The 27,744-nt window shown below is 44.3% G+C and overlaps 1 protein-coding gene across 3 annotated transcripts in view; it reads right to left on the bottom strand.

Annotated features, from left to right (window-relative positions):
* gria1a (glutamate receptor, ionotropic, AMPA 1a) overlaps positions 1-27,744 on the bottom strand; it is a 58,994-nt gene that overhangs the window by 26,401 nt on the left and 4,849 nt on the right. For all 3 annotated transcript variants that reach the window (XM_037462699.2, XM_062560775.1, XM_062560776.1), the window contains exons 4-10: positions 14,689-14,928; positions 11,206-11,390; positions 7,138-7,191; positions 4,877-5,035; positions 4,221-4,388; positions 3,274-3,378; positions 2,811-2,921 (exon numbers count right to left, since the gene is read on the bottom strand). In XM_037462699.2, the coding sequence (XP_037318596.2) occupies positions 2,811-2,921; positions 3,274-3,378; positions 4,221-4,388; positions 4,877-5,035; positions 7,138-7,191; positions 11,206-11,390; positions 14,689-14,928 (1,022 nt within the window). The remainder of the gene's footprint in view (positions 1-2,810; positions 2,922-3,273; positions 3,379-4,220; positions 4,389-4,876; positions 5,036-7,137; positions 7,192-11,205; positions 11,391-14,688; positions 14,929-27,744) is intronic.

The following is a 27,744-nucleotide window of genomic DNA, read 5'->3' on the forward strand; positions in this document are numbered from 1 at the left end:
CTGTCGCTCGTCCACATTGAACACAATGCAGACACACAGCAGCATGCGTTTCAAACACACGAATGTGTTGAAATTAGAGCATGCACAAAAAATATACATGGGAATGGGTATACCTGGGTAGACATTGCTCTGAATCCAATTAAAACAAGCCTCGAGGAAATTTTCACCATTATTTGCTCTTTCACAACACCATTTCCAACTAACAGCCTATTAAAATAACTGGATTTGTTCTCATCTCTTAGCCGCACAAACAGTGCGCTGCTACCAACCAACAAATGCCATGCAAAAATGTACAAAGCCAGACAGACTGAGGCAACACCAAACTCCAGTCCTCCATTAAAAGTGCTCCGTTTTCCATCCTCCAGATCTCCCGTTGACCCCGGCCTGCTCTGTGTTCACGAGCTGGGAGAGTCGGGATGTGGGAAAGAACAAAGTGATACCTTCACGTTGGCAAAAACAACACAGTCCCTCAAGCAGCGAATCGGCGACCGCTAAAGATAAACGATGTTAAAGCTTGACTGCTGCCCAATAACTGCTCACACCTTATCTTTTCTCTCAGGTTCAAAGACAGAGGACCAATTCATCTTCCAAGAAAGGGGGACACTGATAGAAGATTGTGTTCAGCAGGACTTATTCTAGATCTGTTCTCTTTGGGGTTTAAATGAGAATGATTAAAACTTTTAAAATAGAAAATAGAATAGAAAATAGAAAAAATAAGATGAAATAAAAATATACATGCAAAATAAAAACAATATAAACAGATAGAAGATAAGTACGTTAAAAAACGTATGTACGTTTATTTAAAAAATGTTCCCATATCTGAGTTTTACATGTTTTGCCATTTAATACTCTTGCTTATTTTTCAGAGTATTAACACAGTGTTAAATATGCAGTGTCAAAGTCCATTGACTCTCACTTAAACAGGTGGTGTCAGAAGTACTCTGATAAGCTCCGCCCATCTCCTCACCTCATTTCTAACTGCATTTGTTAATTCTCAGTAAATTGCTCATTGGTGTGTGAATTGTTGTTTGTATCTAAGTTGGCCTTGTGATTGGCTGCCGATCAATTCTGAGTGTACCCTTTCTTTTTTTGAGATGGATGGATACACAGTGTCAATGGATATCTGAATTTAACTCAAAAGAGAGTTGATTTGTTATCCCAGAAGAGTCAAATTATGAACACTAATGAGAGTGATATTAAGATTCTCCAGTTATTTAGTCTATTTAGAGTTCATTCAACTCAACACTTAATGTGCAAGAGATAATTTATCACCAATTCTGATTTGGGACCAAATACACTCAAATACACTTGTGTTACAATAGTGTTAAATTCAACTCTTTAAGTATTACTTTAACACTGCACTGTGAATGTTAAATTATATGTAACATAAGCCATAATTGGTTTTATTTGCGTAACATGTTTGTTTTTTTCCATTTCTTGTTGAATTAAATCAAGTAAAAACACTCTCACAAGTAGAAATCTCTCACAAGGTCCCTGACTGAAAGCTTCCCTCGATAGAAAGATTGTACAAATTGGAGTGTTTCTTTTCCCTTTTCTATTATTCTACAGCATCTCTTAGATAAAATCCTTTATCCCAGTGGTTGTGTTTTCTGTCAGGGCCCCTTTTGAGCATAGAGACGATGTAAGACCCGCCAAACAAAACATAATTTTTTTTATTTATTATTAACTGCATGATAATATATAAACTCTATAAAAAAAAATGTTTTATTTATATAACAAGTGCATAATTAGTTTTCCACTTAATATTTTCATTACATTTCGTAAATATTAAAATTGAAGTTGGAAACAGTGCAAAAATGTATATTTCCACATTTAACGGGAAGGGTTAGAACCCATTCTCTCTCTCTCTCTCTCTGTCTCTCTCTCTATTTGCTGCGCTCTTTTACTTGTAACCCGAGTCGCTCTCGAGGGTCCGTGGTTCGAACGCATGTGACCTGAAGGCTGTTGCAGAATATGTATAGTCTTTTCTTTTTACACATTTCCTCCATAGATGCAGCAGCAATATCTGCTTCAAGCCCAGGAAAATAACATTGTGGCAGTGATTCCAGAGATAAAAGACATTTCCACAGAGAAGAATAAAGTACAAAAAGAAGCCGATCTGGGCCCCAATCCGCACAGACCTGGAGTATCCTCTGATGTTTCAATTTTAACATGACGCAGAGCCTGAGAACATCCTGTACCTGTGAATATATACTCTATATTCTCTCGATGACACAAGTATGTCATGTCAACCTAGCTGACATGAAACCTGGTCAGATTGAATCGATCCGTCTCTATTCTCCTTTACGCGTACAAACTCATCCACAAGACTCAGTAACGAATGCCAAGACGCAGCAAGACCAAGAAGGCTAGTTGAATGAGTGAATAACACAAACTCATTCAAGTTCAAGCCTGTCCTTCATTTCTCTGTCATCCTCAGAAATATCGGCTCTCCTTTACTACCATATGTACAGGATAATGATGAATGGTGGCCAGCTTGTGTCCAGTGTACAGTGGTAAGCCTGTGTTCTCAGGATGAAAATCTTTACTTGTGTTAAAAACTTGTCGAATGACGTGACTGGGATTGTGATTCCAAGAGAAAGACCGACAGAAGTCAGCAGAAAAGTGTGGGTACGTTTTGGAAGGGAGGGAGATACAATTTACAAATGTCTACCGAGTCCTTTCAGGAGCCTGAACTTTGAAGAACTCTGTCGTGAAAAGAAATGTTCCTCGACCTTTCCCCTCGTCGTACTAGCCCCCCCCCCTCCCTCCCCTCCCTGAAATACGTCGTCCGTGTCTATTGTACTCACCAAGATGGTGGTGACGATGTAGGTTCTGTTCTGCAGGCCGTACGTCTCGTTGCTGCCTCTCACGAAGCTGGCAGTGGTCACATACTTCTCATCTTCGTTCCAGTAGCCAACCTGAGACGAGGACAATGTCAGAGTGTCAGATATGCCTGAGGTGACCTTTTTTTTTTTTTACCCGAGTGAACAAAAGTTTGAAACGGTTTGAGCACACGCCTTCTAAAAAAAGGCGCAAATGGACAAAAAGCCCATGGTCATCATGATTAACATGTAATATAGCGTTATTGTAATAATGGATGGATGGAGTACTTTGAGCTACAATTTGCATCAGATTATATTGTTGGTGATTTCCCACATTAATAGCTTCTATTTTCCATGTGGTTATTCTACCGTTTTTACCTGAATTACCTGATTAAAAAATTATCCACTGGGGTTATTCCTGTGATAACCTCACAGCCTACCAACTTACCTTCTTTGGCCCAGAGGGGGCCAGTTCCATGACGCTGACCGTGTAGTTGGTTCTGCGACCTTTCTCGTTGAACTGAATGTGACCGGTCAATCCGTCAATACGGACCTGTAATGGAGTCACCAACATCGAATGAGTCACTTTCAGGCTCGGCAGATGGGTAAATAATGGCTGCGGTGAAGCACGATATTCAAGCAGTGCATTTCTGGCCGGCATCGGCCTGTTCACCGCGGCCGGCATGCATTTGTATAGTGTTCGTTTGTGAGCGTCCACAGCGCTCGGGGTCCCCCGCGGAAGGCGGATGACAGACGGCGTGTGCGTACAGCGGAGCGTGTTTGTCTTGGCTGTGTGACGGAGTTAATTGAGCGAACGCGGCTTCAATCTCCCGTCCACGGCAGGGCAGATGGCTGGGTTGACACCGAGCAGGCTCTGCAGACAGAGCCCCCGCGGCTGGGCACGCCCCCCCCCCCCCCCGCACAAACTATATATGAGACACATATTTCATTAAAATACAATGTCATTCAAAATACACTGTTATAGAATATTGTCCCTTCCTCGTCATACATCCTGTCCCATGGGGGGAGTTTCACCATGAGACAATGTGGAGGATCAAGGCCAGACCAAAAGTACTATTTCTCCTATTTCTAAACTCAATTGCCACTGTCATATTCCATGATGATCCCGGCTGAGTGTTATTGCCTGCAGGTTTTGTTTACCAGCCACGATGTCACATTTGATACTGCCCAGCTCTTCTACGCTTTAATGTGAACTTTACACGACAGAATGAGACCTAATTTGTTCAGCCAGCCCCGGCTCAAGAGCCGTTAGCCAATGTGCCACTCAAGAATTAAGACGCGTGTGTGCGTGTGCGTGCGTGTGTGTGTGTGAGTGCACGTCAGGGTCTGTGTACGTGCGCGCATTAGCATGTCCACATGTATGCACACACAGACCTGCTGCAGAGCTCTCTGGATGTCTATGCCCTGCCCCCAGGGAGCTGGTGGGTTGGCAAGACACTCTCCGGCGTTGCCCCTGCGAGAGATGTCTATCCTCTGCTTCCTTAGGTTCTGAAAGGCCGTGTACATGACTTTCACCCCGTCATATGTTAGAGCGCCAGTGTACTGTAAAGAGAGAGAGAGAGAGAGAGAGAAGACCGCTCAAAGCAAAGCGACACGGCGATACAAACCGATATTTCATGAGGTCTAGCGCTGCTTTGCATTCACACCTACAGAAATCCTTTCTGTTACACAAATTCAACATTTGCTTCGTGACCTTGTTAAAACAAAGTTGTTTGGATGTGGAATCGATGCGCTCTCTGAGCTTGTTTTAATGGTTTAGAAAGCATTAATCCTCTCAGAGCAGAAATCCCAGGTAGGATAGCATGGATTACCTGTCCAGCTAATTTAATAGAAATCCTTACATAGCTTGTAGCAACACGCTGCTGACAGTCGCTAACAAACATACTGACGGGGGAAATAACAACGTTGTTGGCCGACATTGTAACATCTTAATGTGCCTGACGACCTCTTAAAATTAATCTTAAATTATTATTTTTTTTAAATCAAGAGAAACAGAGGAAAAGGGGGTGATCGGAGAGCAAAGGCAGTACTTTGAGTCCACTCTTGGCCACTTTGGAGTCTTTGTTGTCGAACTCCATCCACTGCTGGACCACACGGCTGACCACGGGCTCAGAGTTGTTGACGAGCTGGAAGCCGGTGATGTTCGCCCCACCCTTCCTCAGGTCTGTCAGGTCAATGTCCAGGAAGCCCTGAACAGGAAGAGAGATGAAACCATTTTTTTTTACCCTTTCAAACTTTGCCAAATAAGAAATTTCAATATTGCATTTTTATTTAATGGGTCTACTTTTGCGCATTGTTTCCATTGCACCCGGTGCTGACTCGCCGGGCCCAGCTTTGAACTTTTGCCAGATGCTGTGTCTCTATTTATTCCTGTCAGTAGCAGTAGCAAAGCGCGGCAATCCTTCCTTTCTTTTGAGTGAGGGAAGAAACCCCAAAAACCTCATTTCATGTCCGCCTTCAGTCCGGAGTTAATCTCTCGAAAGACTGAGTCCTTAAAGGCTGCAGTTCGATGGCAGGATCAAAACCTCACATTGTCGGCCACTGGGGACTAAATCAGAAGATGCCCCGGGAGGAACCCATCGGAGGAAGAAGTGATTTACTGTAATGATATCTCCTACATTTATTTTCTCCCCTGACTATTATGTCAAGAGGCTGTTTTTCATCGGCGCAGAAAGGCACTGGGGCGGAGGATTGGCCCTCCGAACAGGAAGCCTGTCAGCGTGGGACGAAGAGGAGGCAGACGAGTGGCACCGGGTGGGAGTACAGGCAGTTTTGTCAAAGATTTTAGGAGCAAAGTTTTGACTGATGAAAAGAAAAAGGTGCCTCTCTGGTGTCTCTCCTGCTCGCCACGTGACTTTCTGTTCTTCCTCTTTCTTCTCTGCACCGGTGTTATTTCTCTCAGGTCGTTTGAAGCTCCAGGCTCTCTCTTGGCCAAGTGTCTAACACCCAAACCTTGGCTTATTTTCTTTCTCTTCCCATCCATGCAGTGAAGACGTTCTTTGGGAGGGTCGACGGGGCGGCAGGTACAAAATGAGGGCAATCTCAGACTCCTCTCTCTTCATGTTTCTCAGCTGAGAAGGCAGACAAGTGTCTTTTTTTCTGCTCCGTGTGAGAACTAATGCAGCGCAGTGAGCTGGAGAGATAACCATAGAAACTAGCCTTTGCCAGCACAGGACATGACAAGACCTATTTTACAATTGAACCGCCAAAACCCCATTTATTTTCTCTATGAATCCATCAAACTGTCGGTTTCAGACGGACACACACGCGCGCACAGCTGTACACACGGGTAAGTAAATACGTTAAATTTTGAAATGGTGCAAGGACACAGGAAAAGTAATTGTTCCCTAAACCTTTTAATGGGCCCGTAATAAAAGACTGTGGCCACTTTGCGTATCAGCTGTTATTACCGTCTGAGGCTTATCATTCAAAATTAAATCTGGCAGACAAGAGAGATTGAGCCAATCTAAAACTGCAGTGATAAGAAATTGTGCAAGCCAGCAGCTGCATACTAATGCATTTTACCATATTACAGCTTCAGTTGATGTCAATTTTCTCTTCATTTGGTTGCATTTAGCAAGTCTGGCGCGGGTGAAGGGGTCTACGCACCTTTTGCACTGTGGCAGCAGACAAAGAAAGCTAATGGATATAAGCTTGCATTCATTCGCCCGCCTGACATTTTTTCAGTCACTTGCCGTCATGACGCTTCGGCTTTATTGTGAGTCTACCGCTCTGCGGCTGTTATCTCTGCAGGTTCGACGATCCAGTGAAAGAACAAATATATGAAGCAGCTAAAGAAGGAGATGGGATGGATCACACAGGACACATAATAAATAAAAAAAAAAAAAACAGGCTGTTTTAAGGTGAATCATTTGGCCTTCTAACGTCTATTGAGATGGCAATGAAGCACCGAGAGGCTGGAATTCTGTCAAAAGCCACTTTTAGCAGCAATGCAAATTAATTCACGGAGGCGTGAAAGTATGTTGACGAGAATGTGGAAAATTTAAAATAAATACACCCGAACCAGACACAGGGCTATAATGCAATGGTTTATAATTTCAGGAAGGGGGGGGGGGGGGGGGGGGGGGGGGGGTACTCTGGTGCTCTCTGTCCCGCTGCTGCGGACATATTCGGGCATATTTATAAACGATGGGGATCTGCCATGCGTAGAAAAATAATTTAATAAATGCATAATTTATTCATTTTTTTATTGCTTTTTCAGCCGGAGAGAGAGGGGGGGGGGGGCGCTGCTATAATGATAATGGTAGGGGAAAAGCTGTGGTATCCTTACCAGGTTAGCCAGGATGTAGTGGTAGCTCTTTGCATTCTTGCCCTGTTCAACAATCTGAAAGACAAGATCACAGAAGATATAGAAAGTAAAATGTCTGTGATACAAAGCCCGACGGTGAGAGAGGTTTTGACAGTCTCTCAGAAGCAAGCATCGTACCTGACAGCCAGTAGGTTCACAATGCATCACATCAAATAGACTAAACACTTCAACATCAACTTAAATAAGAGATGAGTACGTTAACAAAGACGAGCTTTAAAATGTCATTAAAACTTCAAAATATCAAAAGACTATAGGGTTGAAAAGCTTCCGGACCTGTAACAAAACAGAATTTAAAAAAAGCCACATCCCCTCCCTTCTCCTTTTAATCCCTCCTCTGCTCTTTTGATTTCAACATTTTGCCTTTGGCCGAACACCTGCTTTTGAAACAAATTATGTATAACACAAAAACCCACCAGTGATACTATTCTTACGAAAACAAAAGCTGAATTAATTCATTCATTGAGAATTATTAAGAAAAAAAGCAAATCTCACTCTGAAACAACCCGAGCTCACCACTTAAAGCAAGGAAATGCATCCCCCTCCTGGAACTCCAACCTGATTTAACAATAACATGATCAAGCAGTGAACTGTGCAAAAGCCCCCTTCTCCCACGCCCTCCACGTCTCTGCTACACACACCGCAGTAACTCTCTGACTGCGGGCGTCGCAGGTCAGCCGAGCACCGAGAGGTCGGAGCCGTGTCAACGTCACGGGCAGAGGTGTGTACAGTAGCGCCAGATTCAATTTATTTAGAAAAGAAAACAGGGACACCGGACCACAGCTGGACTGTCGTTTAGAGATAGAGAAAGATAAATAAATAAGTGTAGTGTCGCTGCTGGTGGCACTCGAGGCAACGGCCTCGACAAATAAAAAGAGAGCCCCCTGTACTGTACAACGAATGTGTGTGTTTGAATATGTGTCACCACGGCATATTTGGCCGCCACATAAAATAAGGCAGAGTGGGCAGCGCTTATTCAAAGCCGTGCACCATCCAATGAGTAGCCCGAGGCCAGCGTGTAAGAGGCTCATTCCTCTGTCTCTGCTCAGGCACCACGCATGACCTCACACATTTTTCACTCCTCTCCCTCTCTGGGAGTTTTTCCCCCCCTCGCTAATACTTAAGAGGAAGTGCACTCATTTGTTTGTGTGTTATGTGTGTCTAATGATGCTGTAGGTCATGACAGAAGGTGGCATTTGTTATTAATAGTAACCCCGGCACAAGGCGGGCCCTGCGGCTGAGTCCCAGGCAAGGAAAAGCTGAAGGGAAGGGGAGACACACACCGGCGCTGACACTAGTAGGCTAAACACAGGGGGGGAGGGGGGGGGGGGAAACACACATTACTGCCACAATTGACCGTCCAAATGGAAATGGTATTTAATTATACAGGAAGATTTGAAGAGTCGCTCACAGTTCAACCTCAAGTGAACGGGTCACATTTCTTTCCCAAAGGCCCCCTCTGTCACGATGAATGTTCCCTAAGGAGAGCACATCAGCATTCAGTTTATGGGAGAAGTCGCCCTAAGGAATCTGTCAGGGACATTATCGCAGGAGAATCTGTGTACGGCAAATGTGTTTTGAAGGCCCATAACAGGAGGTGGTGGGTGAGGGCCTCGCCGCTAGGGGCGCTGCTGCAGATTCGGCCAAGTAGGGGTCCACTTGGGAGCGATTATTGTATCTATTGTTTCAGGGTTGATGTGCTTCTCAGATTGAGTGTTGAACTAATTTTTGACTGCTTGGTCCAGAGAAATGTCAGAAATCGCATTCGTCGTTATTATTGTTATCTTTAGGGTTCTATTGATCAGTGTGTATAGTCATAAGCACCAAATGACTATATACCAAAAAGGACAGTCAATTAACCTTCATGTATAAAATGATTACAAAGATGCATACAGTTTTTAAAGCTTATATAGTCCACTGTGAGCAAGATACTTTCCCTTTTGTTAGTTGGCGAGTTTGGGTGTAGCTATGAGGATATATGTTGGCTTTAAATATGATTGAACTGTGGTTAACATTTACATTGTATTGTTTACCTTGCAGGACCACACACACACACACACACAGGCAAGTGTGTGTTGGATTAAAGTTCAGTAAACTGATCATCGGTCTATGTCATCATTATTTACTCCAAGTCTTGGGAGAACATATGAAGAGCAATACGGCAGATGCACACTTTGCGATAGCCTGTAACTACTGAGCCTCAAAAACATTATGAGATGAACACAGGTGGGAGTTTAAAGGGCAAAATAGGTGTGGGTTGTGTGTGTGTATTTGTGTGTTTGTGCGTGTGTTTGCCGTTGTTTGGCGGGCGGTGTAGCGGCAGGGAGCAGATGCGGGTGATTGATGGCGGCTGTCAGAATGGAGAACTTCTCAGGTTCAGCTCCTGTAAACTGGTGAGAACTGATGCAATAACGTTAACTGCAGACACCGGGCCATCAATAACAGTCACACCGAGCACCCATAACCTACACATATAGACGGGCACAGTGTGCGTGTGTGTGCTTACGATCCTCATAAAAGTGCATGAGTGTGCAATGTTTTTCTTTGCTTCTAAACAACAATATACTGGATCAGAAGAAAAGCTATTGAAAGCTGACTGGAAGTCACAAATCATTCGAGGGACATCAACAAGCGAAACAATTTGCATATGACAAATGTGTCATATATTTGTGGGGATACATCTATCTGCATCTATTAACTGCATCAAAGTGCAGTTTGCAACACCTTTTTTCCTAGCAGACAATTTGACTTGTGAAAGCAGGAAAAGCTCAGATGAAACACATTTTGTGAACAATAAGCTGTGACAGTGAGGCATAACACACAATACAGGGGCCCTGGAACAAGATGACGCAATTGCACCTAGTAGTTAGTAGCTAAAGTCACGGCTCCTCATTTTTAGTTATTATAAAAACAATGAGTAGCATTAGTTAGCTTGAAGGTCAACTGACCCTTACACATGGCACATCAGCTTTAGCTTGCAAGCTAACTGAGCTGATATTAGCTTAACACAAGTTTGAATAATCAGTTTCTGTGGGACTATAAAATATCTGAAACTGCACAATTGAAACAGGAAACATAATAAAAGTCCTCTTTGTGGCTACATGTATAGTTTTATTGTTTTGTCCTTACGTAACCCTGTTTGGCTTCATAGCTTGCATACGGCTTAGTATGTTCTAATTTAACATGAACAAATGCTTTTAGGTTAAGGATTTACGCACATTTAGTACCACTTGTATCTCTGGTAAGCGTCTGGGTGGGATTGCTACACTACATTCTCACTCTCCATTATTAGAGTGAAATAGAATATGGTCTTTTTACTATCGTTGACAGTAAGCTAGTTAGCCACACATGCTAATGACGGTGGTTTACATCACAGCCAACACAAATGTTAAATGCCATATTTACAGAATTGTCCTCATATTTATTGATTTTGGTAAGGCTACAAAAAAAGAAACCCACGTACAAACTGTTTCAAGTGTTGAGTAAAACTCTTCCTACAGCGCCATGTAAACTCATGATCAGTCAATTCTGACGCTTGTATGACATACCTTTGGCTAGTTAAAGTGTGATTGGACAATCTCTGTTTTGGGGGGAAGTTTAATGGACAATCAATTGTGGTGGCAAGGTCCTTTTTCTCCCAAACATGCAGCGGTGAGAAAGTGACTATCCTATCGCAGAAGAACTGCCAATGTTTTGTTATTTATCCCCGCTGCCCTTGATAGTCCAAGATACTAAACACCAGGGCGGTTCACCAACCAACTCGCTCTATAAATAGCCCCTCATTTCTCTTCCTTCCTCTGCCCCTTGCTCATAATGATGATTATATATACATATATTATATATACATATACTGTATATATATATATATATATGTATATATATATATACATATATATATCTGTAGGTATATATAAAGATGCATGAAGTTGTTTTTCAAAACCGACTGATCATTGAGATCATAACATACATTATGGTTTTATTGTATAATGCTAATGCCTCTTATTGGAAAAAACACAGAGAAAAGCTCTTTACCTTTTTGAGGATGCCAGTGAGTCTCTCGGTCTCACAATCAATGATAATTTGTCCCTCCTTCCTCTTGTCCAAATCCTGGAACACTTTCAAGAAGGAGGCCTCCGTCATGGTCTCCACGTTGACTGAGGTCACCAGCCAGTTCCTCTCCGCCGCTGTGTCCAGAACCTTCTGCAGCACTGACAGGCCTGGATAGGAGAGTGGAGACAGGTTAAACTCTCATTGCACGGAGTAAGTGTTTAGGCCTTAATTAAGAAAAGTTTTGCAAAGTTCCAGTTCAATGAAGTGATAAATGACCAGCCTACTGAGAGAAATCTGGGATGTATTACGCAACATACATTAGATGCTTAAGTTAATTTTATACAGTGTAAGGTAATGTTAAGTAAGGTAATCTTTATTTTCCTCGAGGGGCAATTTGTTTTTAACATCCAGCATTTATGCAATCCCACCAAACAGCACACCAACAATTCCCACAGGTTATATAATGTTATTCAATGAGTATGTGTGTGTGTGTGTGTGTGTGTGTATCTTATGAGCTAAAAGATGAATTAAAAACAATTTTGGAAAGAAACAGAAGCCGTGCAGGGCGCCAAACTGCCCTTGGTAAGCTTATCCATCAGAACCCCCCCCCTGTAGCTTCAGTGATAGAGGATAACGAGCGGGACAGCCCATTAAGTACTCTGACACACACACACACACACACGCACACACAGGTGTGCTTTTCCAGTGCGTACAGCGCGGGGCTAAATAATCGCCACTTCCACACCAACAAATAATCAGCCCGTGTATCATCCCACACTCACAGCCAGCTTTACGTCCTCGGAGCGCCGATTACAGGTGCTGTTACTCAATTACGCCGTCGCCACTGCGCCTCGCAGACACTTGAGCACCATGGAGGCAGCAGTAGAGCAGCCAAAGAGCTAAAGGCTCATGCTAAGACAGAGTATAAAAGGCGATTAGCGAACACATTGATCTTGAGCTCTGATTTACAATCTGGCTCACTGTTGTTCTCCTTTGCTGCTGGCGATGGACCAATCAGATTCCTCTCGAGCTGGCAGACACTTTTTCCAGAGAGTAAATAAAGCAATTTCACCCGCAGCAGACTGGCAGACATTACTCAAATGAATTACAGCAATTACTACATTTGGAAAATGTAAACTAATACTCAATGTAGCTGTATTTGTTATCCCTCCACTAAGCTGTCAAACACTGCTCGAGCCACCATGCGCCTATACGTGATGGGTTATCCGCCATGTGTGTTTGTTCATGTTCATACAGGCATTTTAGGCATATTGAGCAAATGTAGATATGGCTTATCCCCAACAATAGCACAGCAGCACAGACCCCATCAAAAGAAGAATGCGAAAGGCATCGTCCTAGCCTGTGAAAGGTGATTGCCTGGCCTTATTAAAATGCACGCCAGCCGCTCTCCAGGCCATCCCTACCGCCTATTTGACACCAGGTCATTAAGAAATGAAAGGATGAATGCCATTTCACCTCCACACATGACCACGATACAGTAAAGGAATTTAAATCAGACACCCCCACGATGTGTAAACACGTATGGTGATGTGTAGCGGGCTGTCCCAGGCTGTCTTTGTCCGGACACTGTGGCTCATGAACAATCGTAGCCCTCGGATTCAGTAGTTGCTGTGAAACGGACTAACAGCATGGCAACACCGTATGTACATTAAGTTCAATCTACACGAGCGAGAACAGGCGTAATATTCATTTTCTCCGGTGTTGTTGATGTTTTCATGTGCACAGTATGACAGAGAAATCAGGAGCCAACCTTGATGTTATCAGTGTGGCTGGACTATTACATTGTGTTATCTTCTCTTATCTCCCATCATTTCTTCCTTTCTTCCCTGCTTTCTCTCCTTTTTAGTCTCACTGTGTTTACAATGAGTATCGTCTCGCCTTTGCAAATGTAGCTATGTGGGTTACGCACCCCTATAAATCAGAGCCAGCCTGACAGGGAGGCGCGTGAGACTAGCCAAGGTAAAAGAAATGTTCCTCTAAAGGCATCCTGGAATAATATCATAATAGAATCTGGCTGCCATAAGCATCCTTCTGGCCAGAGGCAATACAGGGAGACCTGGGCACCAGAGAAAATAACAATTTGGGGAAAACATTTCCTGAATATTGTTTATGATATGGTTTAATGGGCTATCAAATTTGTTTTTCTGTTCTTTGAAAATAAAAATGAGAGGCACTTTTATCAGCAGATGCTGTAGCAAGAATAATGTTAATAGAAAAAAAGTGGAGAAAATGGTATGACCTCTTCAGACCTTTTCACTACTCCATGTTGTTTTTTGACAGAAACCCCCACACTAATTTGAATGCATATTTAAGCTTGGCACTATCCGACAAATGGTATATTTGAAAAAATGAAGTATACATACATATACTATGTAAACACATAGATACACATTGCAGACAATGTTTCTCTTAAAGCCTTAAAATAACTGTAGAAAGGGAGACTGCAGAGTAGTATCCAGGCAACAGAGGGCTACTGATACGGATTCTCCCTGCTCTATCCCACCACTCAATCACACAGGAGTGACACTGCACACACCCACGCACGCATATAATACCAAAAGGTTTGTTAGTTGGTAATGAAGGGATCACAAAACTCAATAAAAATAAGATCTGTGGGACTTGTCTGGCGCCCCGGCCTTCATGAATCAATGGGGCTCAAAGCACTGTGAAATCTCCCTTGTCAGTGTGTTCTGCAGAGGGATGGGAGGGCATCCGCCTCACGAAGCTGACGTAAGCCTGCCGATGTCTCACACACTAGCGCTGATAAAAGTTGCAATCATTTGTATGTGCAAAATGTGCGAGGATTCATAAAAGCTTGCATGCTTTTTGGTGAACTAAGACAAAAATACACCCTTCACAGTCTCGCTCCAAAACCCACAACACCTGGGACAGATGGCACGGCATAATGGGAAGGTCATAGGTTATTGGCTCAAAGGGGGAAGGAGGAGGGGGCTGACAGGTGTGCTACTATATTCTGTTCTGTACAGCAAAATTCATGTTGTCTTTTTTGTGGCTGCTTCTGACTGTTGCACCAGAGGTAACTGCTGAGGAACTTCATTTTTTGGTCCATTGTGTGATTTATCCTGTCAGTGCAGGTCAATGTTTTTTTCTTTCATTGTCCTGTGTTTGCTACAATAGACCCCATTGCTGTCGCCATGGCAATATCAAGGCGTCTCACGGTGGTTCAAATTTAGCCTCTTTCATTCTTTATTCGACTCTGCTTTTAAATGTAAAAATACGTTTGTATTAGAACATCGAAATACGTAGAGAAGAATATATTTGTATACTTAGCCATGTAAGTTGCATCATAGTCAACTCCACAGTCACATCTCTTTATAATGATGTAGCAAAGCTTTGTGTGAATCGAGGCGTCTGCTAAAAATGATGATGCCAAGTACACATGGTAAGAAGTGAAATTGAATAACTGAGTCGCAACATTCCAACCTGAGTCAGAGCTGTACATGTAGACAAACTTGGTCCATCCGTAGTGGTCGATCACTCCCACCAGAGCGTCCTGGAGCTCAGGCCTCAGCTGGATGACAAACTGGTTGGCCGTCTCGATGGGGAAGGACGGCGTGACAAAGCAGACATGCAGCGCCCCGCAGAAGGACATGAGCATGTTGACGGTCTTCCTGTCATACAGGCCGATGATGGCGTACACGCCTTTGGAGAACTGGGAGCAAACTGGGAAAGGAAAACAATAGAAACAGGGAGAGAGGAGAAAGTTAGTCTTGCCTGCAAGTTTGAAAAAAAGAATTGGAAGAGAAGAATTCATACTGCGTGATGAATACAATGTTCATCTGATGACAGCTACATCCTATGTAGTTTTTAAATCATTGTACGGCACACTAAATCAGGTCCTGCTGTCTTCCTCATGTGGGGAAGACAAATACAGTCAATTGCAGCTAGAAGGATTGGACAATTAATCAATTAAGTCCAGCATCTCCAACAAGAACATTTGTTGCTTTTCTCCATTTCATAGTGGATTTAACGTTTTGGAGATTTGTACAAGCAGAAAAATCAATTAGAGAGACATTATCTTGAAGTCTGGAAGATTATGGTTTTCAAGGTCTGTTTTTCTAATTCTAAACAAAACTATTATTTAATTTAATCCAGCCCGTGTTGCGCTTTTCTGTTCATCCTGTCCATCTTTATGCAGAACCGGCCCGTTTGTCCATCTGTGTGCCACAAGTCTGTGTGTTTTCCTTTCGGGGAGAGGTGCAGAGGCTGAAGGCAGATTAGGAGGAAAGAGGTTAATCAATGCATCCCCAGGGTTCCATTGACATTTTCCTGGCAGCAGGAGGCCGTTTGCATCCCTCATTTGCTTCCCTCGCTGGCCCTCTCCATTTTTCTCTCCTTCCCATTGTCTGTTTGTCACCCTGACTTCCTCCGCACCCTCCCATTTCTTTTAAAAAAAATAGCCAATTCATGTTGCCAGTCTTGTCTTTGGAAGGTCTGTCCTACAGCATCCGCTTTTCAGCGCTTGCAGGTCTGACCCGGGCTATTTTCTGCCCCGGCGATGGGCGGGCCTTACTTATCTCAGTATTCACCAAACAGATTGAAGTCGCTGCCTGTCCCCCCGCGCGAGGGCCAGCTCGCTGCTGAGGGCAAGACAGAGGGAGGATGGCCCGTACCCAAAACGCCTAACCCGTCACAGACCTGCACCCGCCGGGCAGGCACACGCGTGTGTGTGTGTGTGTGTGTGTGTGACAGAGATAGAGGGGAGAGGCATGAAATTCAGGCATATCACATAAAAATGCATGAGCACACACACACTCACATATGCAGTTTCTATTGATCCAAAAGCCTGGTGACTCACCCTACTTAAAGCGAGCCCTGAAATAGACATTTTGAGCCTCGCCACACTGACTCAGTAACGGAACTAGCTTTTCTTCATGGTCCGCACTCGCTGTCGCTATTAAATAGACACACTCTCAGCTATTGCTTTCCACCAGCACACATTATATTTCCCCTTACAATTTTCTAGGACCAATTTCTGCAGTGGCCTCCATGTTCTGCCTGGATAAAAGGTAATGAGAGCTTGTTTGACTTCTTGTGCAGTGTCCCATTACTCTGCCCTACAGGAGGTGACCGTGTGTCACTGAATGTGAGTCATCTCTCATACCTACAGTATGTGTGTCCGACAAAAACCTCCCCTCGCCGCAAAAAAAAAAAAAAAACAACACAAAGCCATGTGGCACGGACCTCCTGCTCGGAGCTGGCAAGAGAAGCATCTGCTCGTCTAACTCGACAGGAGCACGACACAGAACATTAGTGTAACTCAGCGGTGCGATTGCAGCGAGCAGCGGAGGGGAGCGGCGTGTCCGTCGCGATTGGCGCGCAAGCTTCTCGTTAGCGCCGCGCCACATCTGCACGTTGGAGGCCCAGGCCGAGTGACCCAAAGTGATCTCGAAGACCCCTGAAACACCTGTCCACCCTGGCACTCCGTTAGCCCCACTCGCCACAGTTACAGCTGCCATTGCGGGAAAAACTGAGGTTGCCCGGGCAACGGTCTGTGTGTCTGGCAGGGATTACACCAGCTCAGAGCTGCTAAAGGACTTCTGGGAGATGAAGTGGGAATTGTGAGTGTTTGGACATTTTGTCATAATTAGGTTCCCCCTCAAGGAATTAGCAAATTTGCAAAACTGACTCGGCTATGTAAGCCCCCCTGATATTTTCTCAAATAATGGAAAGATTTGCAGCACATTTGCACAGCAGAACATTTTTGTTTACTCTCAAAACAAACCCAAATCAGAAAACCTCTTCAGCATGACGCACACGGACAACGCAGGTAACCCTCACATGGAACCGCCTTCTGATGTCATATTTTCACCCGTTTAAACTTTTCCTATGAGTGAACAATAAGTTGATCTGTAGTCAAAGAGTTTTGAGGCGGCAGGAGAGGAAGAAGAAAAAAAACAGATACTCGCACAACAGGAGGAGCTGTCAGAAAGAACTCACGCAGCCACAGTCTCCCCTGCTCTCTGTTTCCTGTGCCCCGCAGCTGTTCCTCTGCTTAGCATGAACCAAATATCAAATGACGGACGCGTCTGTGCCGTCTGTGCACAAAGAAGGGCGTGTTGGTGACAGTCGTTCCCGCCTCTGAAGTTGTGGACAGAGGGGAGGAGGGAAGGCAGCGCTGCTCGTGAAGGTTTATAGTCCAGGAGAAATGGACTTAGTGCTACTGGACCGTCGCTGGTTCACTCTTTGAATTTATGACTCAATTAATAATTAAGCTTTAAGAAAACACATGTATTTGAAATCATTTAAAACGATGGATTTGAAATCCTTCATCTCAGACCATATTAACGGGCACCATGTAAATATAGGATCCTTTTTGACGAGAAACTGCATCAGCGAAAGGTGTCAAGGTGCCCTTGTTCATGGTATCTGCCTCCCAGCTGCTCCACTGGAGCTACACACACTAACCTGTGGACAGTATAGGACTGTGGAATTGCAGAGCAGCTCCATTGCATGTGTGTGTGTGTGTAATTGTTTTTTCAATATCTCTGCATAGCTTGGTATGTCAAAAAAAAGCAACTGGATTGGATTGAAATGTACCAGGTGCGGTCCTAAAACGATTTCTCAAATTCATTTTTAGGGGAGGTTGGAAGCGGGTTTACAAGAATCGATGTGAGGAATGTCTCCAGAGCGAGTTGGCTCAGTAAAGACATGTACCCTGGGCTCATGGGTTTACTGTGACCGCATACAAACCACACATTCTGATAAGAGCGTTGTATAAATTATACGCCTCCACAAACAAACCCTGAAAAGACACAGGGCTTTGGCTATTTCCCCCCCTGGGACTTGCATGCCCATTATCCTCTGCAACATTAAGGTCAGCCGTACAGGCGGAATCTCACAGCAGCAGGCCCGGCTACAGCTGAGAGAGCGTACTGATTGGAGGGTTCATGTTCAGCCATCCGTTAAGGTCCTTGTTATTTTTAAAAAGGAGCCTCACTGACGGACATGTCGGGGGACTCAAAAATAAGACATCCAAATAATTATATCTAAATCGACTATATAACATTCCCACTTCAGGCACATCTTCTTCTTTTGCGACGCGCGGCGTAACAGCATGGCGAGGTATGTGCCAACGTGCTGCGCTGAGGTGAAAGCGCAGACTGCATATGCATTCATGCTAGGGTCAAGGGGGAAAGTGGAAGTGTCCCATAAAGAGATGAAAGAGATGGATGCCTAAATTGCGTCATAACATGTATTTTTCGCAGTATGTACAGAAAGCGTGCCTCCGCTTTGCGGCGAAAATTCGGCTCCTGGTGAAATTGCAGCAGTAATCCGAGCCAGACGGCGACGGATAGGCGGGATGAACAAAGATTTTTGCTACAGGGACGACACAGTTGACTGAACACAAAATCATTATGCGTTACAGATAAAGCAGCCATGCAATATTACAGATACTGGGAGAAATCAGAGACAACATCGCATCTCTGACTCAGCGTTCACATTCCATTCTAGCAGTTGTTAAAGTCCTCGCTACATTGCAATTATTGGCATCGGCATCATTTTAAACAGTCAGCAGTAATCAGCAGTGGGAATATCGCAGTCTGCATTCAGACACGTCACAGCACAAGTACTTAACGCTTTGCTACGGCACTGTTGTCACTGCATACATTTACCCACCACTAATGCCCGAATAACACATCAACTTTGTTGTCACTGAATTTCTGCTTTCTCTGTTTGGACTTTTGCTGATCCACGATAGAAAGAGAGAAGGAGGTCCATTCACTTGCGGGTATAAATGCTCGCAATGTGCGGTATAGTGGGTGGAGAAAGGCGCCCATTCCCTGATGAGTGGCTGGTTTGGTACGGCGTCGGGCCATGGTGCTGATAACGCTACGTTTATGTACGTAGATCAGGGCCTCTGTCTATTTCGTACTGCAACACGCCAAACAACCCCCCCCCCCACCACCCCCTATGAACAAAGATTATGCAATGGAAAAGTGAGCAGCTGAATCCAACCCTTCCACCCCCATACCTTAATCCTGCCAGAGGAGCTACACCCCACCATCATTCAGGGAGTCTCAACCCTATATATATCCAAATACTACCTGGGTTTATGTTTTCCATCCAATGTCCCCTTTTCACCACAGATTTCAGACCGCTGCCCCGGGAAGACGGATCTGTTTTCTTTTGTCACTCAAAACTACCAGCAAAATGGGGCAAGGACACTATATCACAGTACTGATACTATCTATTATTTTCCATCATCATCATGATATAAACTAATTACTTCCTCTATTCAATGCATAGTGTTTTCACAAGCGTCACACTGCAGGGCAAAAGCTTCTAAAGTCTTGTTAGCATCCAACCGACAGCCGGAGATAAAATCATCATCATGAGAGCAAATCATCGCATTCGAGAGGCTGAAAGCAGAGAATTCATAGATCTTTGGTGCCTAGCGAACAAGGTCAAAGTTAAGGCTGTCTGTTGGTCGGTCCATTACTGTGGTCTAAACTGAAGCTCAACTACTATCGTTTTTATGGCATTTCATGGAAACATCAACAGCGCCACCAGCAGCTAAAAGTATTGCTTATTCTCACCAAATACATGTCTAACTAATTGCATTACCATAAGCCTCAGCTGGGTTCAGTGCTAAGTAGCAGATTTTGGGATGCTCCAATTCTTCAATCAGTTGTCCCAGCTGTCTTTTGTGAGGCAAAATCGTTGTTTTGTTGATGATTTGTATTCCGTTGAAGAGCACCGTGATGTATTATCATACATATTTCCACACAAAAGGATTTCAGCATAAAACCTATCCATGTGCAGCCAAACAAGTCAGGTCCGGGCTCATGGGTGATGGAGTAGCTGAATGACTGTGAACCAGAAGGTTTCAGTACTTGCGTCTGGTTGGGCAGCCATTTCCATTTTCCTTCATTTCCTCTCTGTGAACTGTTGATGATCTAGGATAGGATAATACCCTGCCAAAATAATGATATATATACATTAAACAAGCAGGTCAAGTATGAAAACAAGTGTTGACTTTGCCTGGTCTCCATATTTAGTTTGAGGTATACCTTCAGAAGAGGAGAAAGGATGGCAGGAGCAGTGAGGTTGCTGTCACATCAGCCAGTAATAGAGACCACCTCGTACAAGGGTTAAGGGTCGCTCAATCAACCACAGAGCACTTTGAGGGGAGATAAACACATCTGACACCAGACATCGGAAGACGCACACAATCATCCTCCACTCAGCCACCCATGGCTAATAACTGTCAGCTGATGTGTGTAATAAAAACAGAGAGCATGTTGTGGTCCCGCTGGTCCCATCCATCTTCAGGAGAGCTAATCAGATACGTTAATGAGAGGCAGAGCAAAATAAGTCGATATCCAATTAACATGCAGGCACATCCGCGTGCTTTGGAGGGCTGGAATTTGCCTCGAGCCACAACGAAAAAACTCGCTGGTTTTAACAAGGGAGCGTCTCTCGCACAGCTTGTGAAGAAGCCCTCCGGGGACGGGTGGAGTTGGCCTTCTTCGGGAGCCCTCTGACACAGAATGACTCACACGGTGCTAGGTGGGCTAAGAAAAATAGTAAAATAATATAATTGAAATCTTTTAGAGCTCTATTGCAATTGCCATTAAATGGCATCACTCTACTTCTCTCTACCTCTACTGATAAAATCAGAAAAAAGACCAACAAAGAGGTCTTTTGTGGACCTTAATATACAGACAGTAAATATGTATATTACTGTAAACAATGTATATTATTAATCTTCACACGGTTACAGTAAAAAATCAGACAAACTAAAGGCCACACATTTCTCCTTCAATGGCAATTCAAAAATTAGCTTAAACGCTAGCTATTCAGTCAAGTTGCGGTGGCCTTATGCTAACGTCACTGTCTCCTGGCGCGGGCCGCGAAAGCTATCACATGCCGGACCTGGGGGCTTGTAATTTGACGCTGTTTCCGGGGTTTTTTTGTCGATCGCCCGCGAAACATGATGTTGATTCATACATGTCAACTCTCATGAATATATATGAATATTCACATGTCTAACTACTGCAGGGAAGTTGGGCAATGCTGGATCGATGATGGAAGAGCTTTTATTGCGCTGTTTGGAGGTGTTGAGACGGGATATCTTGTTGTGAAAGGCCAGAATTGGGTTATGTTGCCAGCGTCGATGGTCATTTTTGGCGACCCTTTAACAAAAAACACTTACAATGACGATGGACGTCCGTCCGGGTCACGGCTACAGCAGCCCACGGCTAATTCACCAGCGTTAGGGTCCTTTTACTGACTGGTTACGAAAATTGATGCTTTCATAATTAAAACAGTATTTGGCTTGAAAGGCAAGGAGCTAACGCTTACTTTAACACCGTTAAATCACCTGAAAAGATTACACGATCATTTTGATCAATAGTGTTTCCGGATAGTTTGCTAAAAACCTTCTAGGTCAGGAACCAGTGATATTACACATTTCACTTTAAAAGGTACGCCTACTACTTCTTTGCTTTCAGCCAGCTACTCAAACAGACAGACTCTGTGACATTTTCAGACAACAGTCATCCACCCCCCCCCAAAGAGACGATGCGACAAAAAAATGACGTCGTTTAAATGGATTCGCATTAACGTCGTTAATAACGCATTTAACTGACAGCACTAAAAATGATACATTCCACCTTTTCATGTGTCAATGGAGGCTACAGCGTTGAGTTCATCCATGTGCAGTCTGTAAAACCGAGAGAAGAGATGCATCGGGCTTTAGAGGTTTTTAGGTTGGGGGCGGGCGGGCTTTGCCTCACTGCTTTTCTGCCTCCCGAGAGTATCATGTGCCCCGTGGAGTGTTGCACTCCAGAGAGGTGCGCCCACTATTTCACGGGATAAACAGCTTTAGCTCCTCGAGCTTAAGGGAGATATACTGCCTGGGCACGTGCTATCAAATTTAGTTGATGTCACTGTTGTTCTTGGTGTGTGTGAAGAAAAAGTGAGCGAGAAAATAAGACAAATGAGGAGTCAATGTGAAGACGGAGAGAGAAAAAGAACAGAGCAGAGAAAGATGGCAAACAGGAAGACTCTAAACGCTTAAGCTTCCACCTCTGGGAATAACAGAGAACGGAGCAGCTGACCAGCCAAACAGATCTCAGATTAATGGCGAGAAGCGTTCTTGAGAGATTACATTATTTGAAACGGGGGGTAATAGAAAGGTTAATAAGGATGAGCCAAAAAGCAAGCGTGTCTTAAAAATGTAGGTGAGGGAAGACATGAGGCCAAGCCGGAGAGGAGCACACAGAGAGAGAAGCATTAGTGTGTGAGAGGAGATGATAGAGGGACTGCTGCGAACAAAAGGAACAGATGCCCGACTAGCAGTGGGACCACAAAGCAAAATCCAGATTCCTCCTATTTCCTCTAAGTAATAAAACAATGGCACCGTATCGCCTCATTAAACGAGTAATCGAGGGTGTGAGAGCACTCCCCCCTCCTCCCAACACATCTCTCTCTCTCTCTCTCTCTCTCCCTCTAAATCCCTCTCCAGCCCTTTCACGCTAGGATATTGTCTCTCCTCCTCGCTGTTTTTTCGACACATTTTGTAACTGGCATGCTGCAGAGCCCCCGCCGCCCCGCTGAATAAATGCTTACCTGGCCAGCGGGTCAGGAGCCCAGCGCAAACCAACTCCTGTCAGGGGAGCACGGAAACTCACAATTATCTCCTTAACAATTATCCCTTCGCAATTATCTCCCCATCTGCGTCATCAGTGTCGACAGGTGCAGAGGGACGGGACCCGCTCACACACCTTATTCAACAGGAAAAGGGATGAAGGTGGATACTATGTGGAGCAGGATGGGGGCGGTAGCACGACCTGCAGGCTACTGCTGCAATATAAATGTCACAAAAAAAGTATAATCTCTGATTTCTAGTGAAACTGATTGATAGAATGAGAAGACAGGAGTATGTTTTGGTTAATACAGTGAACAAATGATTTGACAACGGTTCTTGACATTTACTGATGTAATAGTTTGCTAGGGATTATAGCCTAGCAACTGTAACCAGGCATTTCACACCAGTTAAGTCGTTTTCTTTTCTTCTCATGTTGAAATCAGGTGCATGGTGCTTGTCTACAACATCGAAGGGTGCTCTCTCTCTCTTTTTTTTCTTCTTTTTAGCTTTTTCCAAAACCCAAATACAAGATAAAATGTGCAGTGTGTTTATCTGCTGTAATTCAAGCTGTACGGCTAACATTTTTGATTTAAAACTTCAAACAGCTAATTAGCCGGCCACATGCAAATGTGATTGCCACATTTCGTTTCAGGGTAAAACTAATCGACAGTCCAAAGCATGGATTTAGCAGCCTGCCTTTGCCCACCTTTGTTTGAAGTAAAATATCCTTTTATGAAATATATCTAATATCTTTCAATTATTCTGGGAATTTTATGCAAATTAGAGTTATCATTATTCTCCCGTCTACAATGTCCTGTGCAAGAACAGAACATAGCAACAGTAACTGGGGGGGAGGTCCACCCACTGTTACATTTATTTCGAGCTACCTTGATAACGTACAAGTGTAATCAATGAAGAAAAACGATCTGAATGTTACAGTGTAGAAGCCAACAACCAGGGGATTGAACTGAAGATCAAGGAACAACACAACACACGTCCTTAATCACGGTTTCAATCTTTAAAAAGTTACAGCTGCGTGGATATACTCTTCAGTAGCACCCTGGCAGTGAAGGGAAAATGCAGGTTTTTATGTAGAGACGCAACATTTCAGAAACATATACAGTTAATCCTCAGGACTTCTCACATTCATTCAACAAGTGCCTGAAAATGAAAGACATCTGAAACAATTCCATCAGAGTCTATTGTGGAGTGGAGCCGCGCAGTAGGAGCTGGCTGAGGCTACGCTATGTGCTCCAGCAGCAAGACAATTATGTACAGTTCAGATCCAATATCATCTTGTATTTGTCTGACTCACTGATTTGTATCATTAGACTCATCGATTTAACAGACCTGAAGCCGTATCAATCAAACACACACACACACACTGCCTCATTGTCGCAGTTTTGCCTCTGATATTGCCACAGCCTTTTTTAAGTTTGCTTTCCCGAAACACTCAACTCAACCGTTGCAGGTCCGGTTATAAAGCCCTGCGAGCCTGGTGCTGTCACAGTTACAGTATCCCACAGCGTTTAATATGCTTGTAAGCTTTGCTCCTCGTTAAAGTGCGCTGAAGCTCCTGAGATGTACCGCGTGACAGAAGAGGAGCTCGCCCCCTGTCTTTGCCGCTGAAACGCGACAGCTGCCGCCAGCCCGGGCGCTCGTCCCTCCACCCCGCAGCACACATCCCGGTCCTCATCGCCGAAACACATTGTTTTGAAGCTGTCAGCTCCACATGTCTGAGCTCAGACCTCCAACGTCCCAGCTGCCGCTAGCTCCGGAGACAACAGATTTGTTTGGCTGGTATGATGATAGAGCAGGACTCAGGGACAGGCTTGGAAAGACAATGAGGGGAACTAGTAGAGAAACGTTGGTCGTCGGTATAGTGTGTGTGTGGGTGTGTGTGTGTGAGCGCTGAGGTGGATGTGTATGTGTAAGAAATAATTCTCAAAGCTCAAGGCACCAAAGGGCCATTCGGATAACTTTTATGTGGAAGGGGGGGTTCAAAGAGGTCATTCCTCGGGTGAGGAGTTTAGAAGACAGGTTGCTTACTTTCTCCTTTCTAACCATTCCTCTTTACCCCTTAATCCCACGCACCTTCCCTCTTCCTTTCTTTTCCAAAGTCATGCCGGCACACATGACTCCACCAAACAATATCTGTCCCCCCCTCTGCTCCACACTCCATCACTCAGCTGTTTTGGCTGATCTACAGCGATTGCTATGGGCCATTCTCTACATCTGGTCCTCCGGTGGAGAAAAAAAACAAACAAAAAGAAACATCCAAGCCTTCTCATTCATCAAACCACAACCTGCCAGACTCCTGCCCAGGAGAACGGCCATTTGTTTCTCTTGTTTTTCATTCCTCCCCTAGTTTGTTCCCTTTTGATTTCTCCTCGACAAATAAGAGTCAGGAGGGAGCGGCGATCGGCTTTTTCGGCCGCCTCTATCAATAACGCGCCGAAACACTCGATAGTCCCTCTGAACTTGCGTGTGCTGTTGAAGTCAGTCACCTCAGCTGTTCTCACTGGCTGAAACGATAGCTACACGATGAATGCAACACCCCAGAGCCTGGGTGACACCAGCCACCCATTCAGAAATTGCAGCTTAACCTCGACCCCCCAACCTGTCGTTCTCAACACTTCCATCCCGGCTCAGAGTGTCTGTCCCGGGGTGTCTGTAGAGGTGAAAGGAATACAGTATCCAGGAGACAAACATTGCTCTTCTATTTTCTCCTGGTTGGTCCTATAGAGAGCCAAGACATTTTCAGCATTACTGTGAATAAATAAGAAAAAAGCTCAATTTTCTTTTCTCCCCCGCTGAGTCATTATTACATATTAATGCTTAAGTCGCCGTGAAGTGATAGTTTTGGATGTGCTGCATTGAATAATACATTTATATGCATCTGCTCGAGCTCTGTCTCTTGTTAGTGGTTGTGTGTGTGTGTGTGTGTGTGTGTGTGTGTGTGACAACAGGACTTCACAAAGCAGCCTCACTCTCACACAATTCCAGTAGTCGTCAGATAGAGAAATAATTCTGATGAGGAATATTTTAAACGTCAGGGGAATGTGGAATAAGACGGACTCCATTTTGGCTTTGATTCAATGGACACCTTCAACTCTTTGAGGCTGTCAAAAATTGGAATCGAGCTGTAAGAAGCATCTGTCTTTGGTTGACCTGGTCGTAACGTAACCATTAGAAAGAAGCGCTGATGGATCAAAGGTATACACTGCTTTGTTTTAAGGGGCAAGCTGCAAAAAAGGTTGAGGTGAAACTGAATACACCAAAAAGGACAATATGCCCAGTTTAAACAGGGTCTTGTTGGTTCACGAATTGTGCATGTAACAATTTCATCTTTTAAATTGGGCTGATGCAGCATTCCTTAATGAATTGGCAGTTAAATTGGATTGGTCAGTATAATGATATTATTACTGATAAGAAACAAATTATACTACGATTGCCCATAGTTGTGTCAACTTTACAGTATCAGACTCAAATCTTGGGGATTTTGAAGCAACACTGAAAGACACATCCAGTTTCATCCGTTACTTAATAAACACATCTAGTGCCATGAAAGCGTAGCTAGAAGACCGCGAGTACCACGGACATCACTGGCAGTTATGTGCTTGATTTGCCACCCGCGTTTTACCATCCCTGTACTTGACCTCTCCACCTGCACACTCTCACCAGACGTCCCTTCACCTCATCACCAGTTACAACAGTTATTCATAACCGTCATTAACGCCTGCCCCAAGCAAAGCAAGCTGCCCACCCCAACCCCCTTTGTGTGTGTGTGTCCGTGGCGTATTGATCGGCGGGGCCGGCCTGGGTGATGTGCTCAGTTCATTGATCACGGCTGCCTCATAGATCTTCCTCTAGTCCTCTTTAACCGACCCTTAGAGACCCGGGGAAATACTGCTGCCTACATCGCAGTGACAACCCAAATTGTCTATTCCATGACCACCAATTAGTTTTAATGAAAGGTTTATTGCCACAATGCCTGATCTGGACACAAAATAATAAAAAAAAATAAAAAAAACTTGTTAGAGACTCATGAAGCTAAATGTAGAGCTAATTTAAAATCCAACGCTCTGAAATGTTCAATTTTGTTTTGCAGGTTCGGTATCCCGCACGCAGAGTTTCAAATGGCCGCTTAACCTAAATCTCACCACACGCGTGGAGGACATCAAAGTGAAAAGAAGATAATACAGGCGTGAGCCTGCAGGGATTTTGACATGAAGCCACAGCGTTTCAGTGACGTTCTTATTACAAACCAAGTCAATAGCAGATTATGCTAATGTGATATCTAACTGAGGGGAACAGTGACTAATATCCTCCACGTACACACAACATCCCCGGTGGTTATTTTTAACCACTGGAAACATGTGAAGTGAGCCGGTCCAGCGAGCACTTTCACTCAGTCAAAACAAAGGCACATATAGTCAGCTATAGAGCTGAAATCCAGGTGTGTTACCATTGTATGACGTGGCTTGTTTGTGTGAGCCAAAGAAAGACAGAAGAAATGCAAATGAGCTCCAGTATCCTGTCTCACATTATGCCGACAGCGTTGCCATCGTCATTGCTTCCCCGATGACTCCTCAGGCGGGAAAATAAAATGGATCACATCGCCATTAACATTCAACGTCTCTGTTATGTTTGCCCATCTCTCTCTTCTATGTCTTCTCATTCGCTTTTGCCCCAGTCCACCCAACTTCCTGCCCCATGTTCTCCTGCTCTCTAGGCAGGTGCCAGCGAGTGCGTCTATGTGTGTGTGTGTGTGTGTGTGTGATGGCTTTCTTTTTGAGGAAGTGGCTGGCGATAAGAGCCAACTGATGAGTATCACCCTCATCCGGGGCTCCATTCATCGACGTGCACAAGGGCCCATTCAC

Source organism: Pungitius pungitius, chromosome 2, assembly GCF_949316345.1.
Source record: "Pungitius pungitius chromosome 2, fPunPun2.1, whole genome shotgun sequence".
Lineage (NCBI taxonomy): Eukaryota > Metazoa > Chordata > Actinopteri > Perciformes > Gasterosteidae > Pungitius > Pungitius pungitius.